General features: G+C 44.5%; 1 protein-coding gene across 1 annotated transcript in view; it reads left to right on the top strand.

Moving 5' to 3' along the window:
- Positions 1–6,534, top strand: part of LOC109295499 (substance-P receptor-like) — an 88,804-nt gene that overhangs the window by 45,099 nt on the left and 37,171 nt on the right. Inside the window, exon 2 of the mRNA XM_019514371.1 lies at positions 2,163–2,357. Within this exon, the coding sequence (XP_019369916.1) occupies positions 2,163–2,357 (195 nt within the window). The remainder of the gene's footprint in view (positions 1–2,162; positions 2,358–6,534) is intronic.

Raw genomic sequence — 6,534 nt, 5'->3', positions numbered from 1 at the left:
GGCAACATCCTGAGGGATAGCCAGCATGGGTTTGTTGCAGGTAGGTCTTGCCTGATCAATCTCATCTCCTTCTATGATCAGGTGAAATATTGCCTGGACATGGGAGAAGAGATTGACGTCATATATCTTGATTTTTAAAAAGCCTTTGATCTGGTGTCCCATGATCATCCCTTGGAAAAATTGGCCAACTGTGGCCTCGGCTGTATCACAGTCTGATAGCTGGGGAATTTGCTCTGAGATCAGACCCAGGGAGTGGTAGTCAATGGAAGTAAATCATCATGGTGCTCCGTGACCAGTGGGGTCCCCCAAGGCTCCGTCCTTGGGCCTATACTTTTCAACATCTTTATTAATGATGTGGACGCTAGTGTCAGAAGTGGACTGGCCGAGTTCACCAATGAAACCAAGCTTTGGGGTAAAGTGTCCACACCTGAGGACAGGATGGTGACCCAGGCCAATTTAGGCTTAGAAAATGGGAAGTTGAAGACCTGATGGCGTTCAACACCAAAAAATGCAAGGTACTCCACCTTGGGGAAAAAATTCCTGCAGCACACTTATAGGTTCGGCAGTGCTACGTTTGCTAGCACCACGGCCAAAAGGGACTTGGGGGTCATGATTCGCCACAAGATGAATATAAGCCACGAATGCGAAGTTGCAGCTAATAAAGCAAGCAAAACTCTGGCTTGCATACATAGATGCTTCTCAAGCAAATCCCAGGATGTCGTTCTCCCATGGTACTCGCAGCTGGAGCACTGCATCCAGTTTTGGGCTCCGCAATTCAAAAAGGATGTGGAGAAGGTTGAGAGAGTGCAGAGGAGAACCACACGCATGATCAGAGGGCAGGAGAACAGGCCTTATGATGAGAGGCTGAGCGCCATGGGGCTCTTTAGCCTGGAAAAGCGCAGGCTCACAGGTGACCTGGTGGCTGCCTACAAGTATACATCAGAATCTGGGGGAACGCCTGTTCACCAGAGCACCCCAAGGGATGACAAGGTCAAATGGTCACAAACTCCTCCAAGACCGTTTCAGGCTGGACATAAGGAAAAAGTTCTTTCCTGTCTGAGTCCCCAAGGTCTGAAACAGACTGCCTCCACAGGTGGTGCAAGCACCTACTCTGGACTCCTTTAAGAGACATTCAGACATTTATCTTGCTGGGATCCTTTGACCCCAGCTGACTTTCTTCCCCTGGAGCAGGGGGCTGTACTCGATGATCTTCTGAGGTCCCTTCCAGCCCTAATGTCTATGAAATCTATGAAAAGCAGCAGGGTCAGACTATTTCACCTCCAACAAAAGCCTACAGCATGAATCCACCAAGTAAAAGCATGTGACTATTACTTACATGCTCTGAGGGACATCTCAGAAGTTGTCAGGGAGTGACAGAGATCTTGCCTTCCAAGTACAGCTACTGCAATTACTGCTATTTCCATTGCTCTTTCAGGGAAGGTGGATGCCACAGTGATTTGAGCTGTGTGATGAACTTGGCCAGTAGTGCCAGTCAAGAACAAATTTTATGATATAGGTACTTGTCCACCTGGACCTGGATTAAGAGGTCACTATACAGATGTCTCTCAACAGTGCTTGGATATAGCACTGGGTGCCAAGTTTGACAAATGTCACCTTTCCAATTCCACAACTAGTCGTGTTTTGTCACATTCATTCCTCACTCCAAATTCTGCACAGATGTGCTGCAGAGAACGTTTCGGTCCCCAAACCAGCAAGAGCTAGAAAGGAATTTTAACAAAAGAGCTTTCCCAAAATGGGAAAATCTATTAAAAGAGGGGTTTGAGAAAGACATTGGAGAAAAATCATTCACAGCTAAACTGAGAAACTACTAAGTTGCTGCAGCCAAATCCTTAACTGTAGAAGTCAGGATGTCTAATATCACACTGCTCCATGGGGCTGTGTGTCTAAGGACACAAAACATGCATATAAGCTATGTGTTGGGGCCTATCTCAACCCCCCTGCCTGTTTCAACAGCCTACTACTTCAGGGTTCATTATAACCTACAGGAGCCTGGGCCTTCTGACTTCGCTGTCACTGAGAAGTTCTTTACTGTATTAACTGACCCACTGATTAAAAGTGCAGAACCTGGGTCTCTTCATTTCCACATGGTGTTACTACATTTTTAAAGCCCTGAACTCTCTCTTTCTCTTTCTCTGTTGCAGGTACATGGCTATTATCCACCCACTGCAACCCAGGCTGTCAGCCACAGCCACCAAGGTGGTCATTGGCATCATTTGGTTCTTGGCTTTGCTGCTGGCATTCCCGCAGGGCTACTACTCAATGACGGCAGAGCTGCCCAGCAGGGTGGTGTGTCTGGTGGATTGGCCAGTGCTGGAAACCAAGGTGTACGAAAAAACGTAAGTCTTCTCTTTGACAGAGCTGGGAAAGAACAGAAAGGATGTAAAATGGTATGACACCCCCAAGCAGAGAAGTAGGTGGGGAAGGACTCAAGATACCTTACAATTGCGGGGTATCTGTTGGTATGGAATACGTCCATCTGATCCCAAGTAATACCCTCTGCCCATTTCACGCTACCCTGTCCCATATACTCTTTATGTTCTAGGGTGTGAAGGAAAATTCTTCCAGTTCACAAGGCATGTCACCCCTGTACCCAGAAAACAACTTCATCATCACAGTAATATTTAATATAGTAGCTCAACTTTTACCTAAGGATCTCAGACCACTTTACAAAGTCTTAGCACAAGATAAGGAAACAGGCAGAGAGAACTGAAGAGACTTACCTCAGATGGCAACATGGCAGAACCAAAAAAAGAGGATCCAGGTCTCTTGAATTCCAGACTGCCTCTGATCTAATGTAATGACCTATTCCCATTAAAAAACCCAACATAACTGTGCAGCTAATTACCAATTTCCCTTTTAGTGTTAGTAAGGATGTAGCTCAATGCTATGTAAATCCCATGATGTTGCATCCATTGTACTTTTTGTTTGCACAACGGTAGATTTATTGTCTGTTTTGGAAAAGGTACATGCTCTTGAGGTTAAGAACTTCTACATAGTTTTTCCCTGTCCTACCAGACAGGAGGTAGAGAAGTGGTAATTATAAAAAACAATGGGTTAGCTTTGCTGGAGGCCTTCCATTCAATGGCTTACCCAGCTTAAACTCAAGGAGGTCAGAGTGGCTGGTCAACACATTACTGGTAACGTGTATTAATCACTGAGAACTAACCGATACAATATAATCAATGCTTTAGCTCCAACACATCTGCAACAAGAATGACCTGCTGCACTAACCTGCAATTTTAAAATGATGGTGCGGGAATTTGAATTTTCATGTTCTACAATTTGGAATTTTCACATGAAACAAAATGTTTGGAAATGCTGCCTGCATCAGAACATTTGATAAAATCAAAACATTTCATTTTTGTTCAATTTCAGCTTTTATTTTTTTTATAATTCATTAAATGAATTCAATGGAGTCAATGAAGGCAACACATTCCATAGGTTATAGCTGAATTTTTTCCCCCAAAAGTTTACTGAAATTGTAAGTTCCCACAAAACGTTTTGATTTTAAGGAAGTGGAATTTTGGCAACGGAAACCTCTTCCACTACACATTTTGCCCAGTTCTACCATTTGATTTCTATTTTCAGTGAGGGAAGAATAATCTACTAGGGTACAAGCAAATATAAACCAAGAAAAAACCAGTTTAAGAGCCAGCCTCTGAAGAACTTGCTCACATTGGATAGTGCTTTACCAATAAGCCACCTCATTTATTTCACCTGTATAGAGAGGGCCCTAGGTAACAAACCCTACCACCTATCATCTTGCAATACAGGTAAAATACAAGTTAAATTGGATCTGTTATGACAGATGATCAAAATACTACACCCAAGTCAATGTTCTGCCTGGCTGCGTTCTGTTCTCCAAGGCTAGCTCTTGATGGAAATGTCATAGGGAGACGACAGAACGTGATAATCAGTCTGCATTGATGCAGATGGGTTTTGCATTACTCTTATCATTTATACATGCCGCTTAATATGGCTTTATTTCAGATGGGAACTTTCATACAAACTGCACTTCATAGAGCAAATACAATCCAGAGGAAAATGGAAAAATCGAGACACAGCAGAAAGACTTGGACAAAACAGGGGGAATTCAGAGTTGAGCAACAAAAATGATCAAGGGACTAGACTGACGGGGGAAAGATCAGAGGATACACTGTTGAGGCCATAAGTGCAGTAGTCTGAGGACCATCTCCAGGGAACACCAAAAAGAGAGAGAAGCTGTTTAGAGGTGGGCTAAGGCAAAGAATCTGGGGACAACAACAGTAAGTTAGGCCAAAGAAATATTGATATTAATGTCGGCTGCTAAGAACTATTCCATAGTCATAGATTCATAGATTCATAGATTAAGGGTCGGAAGGGACCTAGTAGATCTTCTAGCCCGACCCCCCGCCAGGGCGGGAGAACAACAAAAAACCCCAAAAAGAGAAACGGGACTCAAATGAGTCCAGCCAGGTAGGCATCCAGCCTCTTCTTAAAGACCCCCAGGGTAGGGGCCAGCACCACTTCCCTTGGAAGTTGGTTCCAGCTCCTAGCCGCCCTAACCGTGAAGTAGTTTTTGCAGATGTCCAATCTATACCTCCTCTCCATCAACTTGTGCCCATTACTCCTTGTTATGCCAGCGGGCGCTAGGGGAAACAGCGTCTCCCCCAAACCCTTCTGGTCCCCCCTAGTGAGTCTATAGACAGTCACCAGGTCCCCCCTCAGCCTTCTCTTGTGGTCATAAGGCATATTAGATTATGAAAAACCCTTCAAGGGATCAAGGGAAGCCCATACAAATTAGGCAAAGCATGTAAAATTAGGCAAAGCACTACTATGTATACAGAGAATGGTTCTGCATGGAGGGGTGGCTCCTTCCAGCTCTTATCTCAATGGGCCTATGATTATATGGTAATACCATTTCTCCTATGTGCTTGAAGCTCTTATGTCTTACACTTCAGAGACACCCTCTTGGAGTACACGGACTCTTCCCAGCTGCTATTTTGGCAGTTCAGCCTTGCTGAGGAGGCCTCAGGATGTGTTGAACCTAAGAAATTCATATCCGTTAGATACGTAAAGGAAGACAGGCTTTGTGTATAGTAAAAAGGCTCTGTTGAACCAGATAGGGATAAAACCAGTAGGGATACATTACAAACTACACTGAAAATCCTGTAGCATCCTATAGAGAATAAAAGCCTCTCTGAGTGTTTTGAAACATACTGTAGAGTTCACAGTAGTGATACGATCCTCTGTTAAATCATATGGACTAGTTTGCAAGCACAGAGGGAGGAGATTACTCCATATAGCAAATTCTGTAGGAATTTTCACACAGATTTTTCTATTTCCAAGCAATTGACTTAGCCCTAATTAGTACAAATCTGTCCTTTGGCACCTGGCTTACTCACTTTTGTGCAGCTCTCTTGTGAGATCCAGCATGGCTCCTTGCTTCTCACCAAAGTCACTTGCAGGTCATCATTCATGCTCATTAAGCCCTTAATGTTAGACAGTCAGGTGTTCTTCACACACACGTGAGATACATAAACCAGAGCAGAATTGGCAGATGACTGGTCTGGTAGGAGTTCTTCCAGTTTGAATACATTTTCCTCCCACTGAGGTTTCATTTAATTATTTCTGGCATTTCCAAAGGTTCTGGATGGCCCCACTGCTTTTGACAGCACAACAGCCTTCTGTGCTTTCCACTTTGATGTCTGGGAGGCTGGCTGCGTCTGTTCCTTTCTAAAGCAGCTTGTCGTATGGCAAGTTAAATGTCATGAGTTAAAAAAGACATTAGTGATCTAAAATCCTGTGGAATGATCAATTAAGCCCTGACCCAGGAGTCTCATTATCAAACTACGTGGTGCGCTGGAGCCAAAGCAAAAAGATTCTGCAAGAGCTATTTGAAGGATCCCACAGTGCAAAACAGGTAATGGCCCAGAATTCATATGAGAGATGATTTAGTTAATTAACTGTGACAGGGGAATGGCAAAACATTAAGAGACACTCTTTATTGTTTGCATACTTGGAGAGACAGGCATGGCCTTGAGAGCTTGTCACCTAAATACACAATGGGCAAGACACCCACTTCAGGCTATGCTGCACATCAGTGACAGAGCAGAGACTAGGACTCAGGTTGCCTGACATCCAGTCCAGTACCCTGAACCACAGTCTTATGCAGCATTACTTACTGACTCCTTCATCCGCGGGTGCTGAGGGAATTGGCTGGTGTCATTGTGGAGCCATTGGCACAGCTGTTCGAGGACTCCTGGTGCTCAGGCCAAGTCCCTGACGACTGGAAAAGGGCCAATGTGGTCCCTATTTTCAAGAAGGGGAGGAAGGAAGAGCCTGGCAACTACAGGCCAGTCAGCCTCACTTCTATCCTGGGGAAGGTCTTTGAAAAAATTATCAAGGGTCACATTTGTGAGAGCCCTGCAGGGGAAGCGATGTTGAGGGGTAACCAGCATGGGTTCGTGCAAGGCCGATCCTGCCTGACTAACCTGGTCTCTTTCTATGACCAGGTAACAAAGAGCTTAGATG

The sequence above is a fragment of the Gavialis gangeticus genome, unplaced genomic scaffold, assembly GCF_001723915.1.
Source record: "Gavialis gangeticus isolate Ggan-Ray unplaced genomic scaffold, GavGan_comp1, whole genome shotgun sequence".
Lineage (NCBI taxonomy): Eukaryota > Metazoa > Chordata > Crocodylia > Gavialidae > Gavialis > Gavialis gangeticus.
The sequence above is the reverse complement of the archived record's forward strand: the minus strand, read 5'-3'. Positions and strand labels throughout refer to the sequence as shown.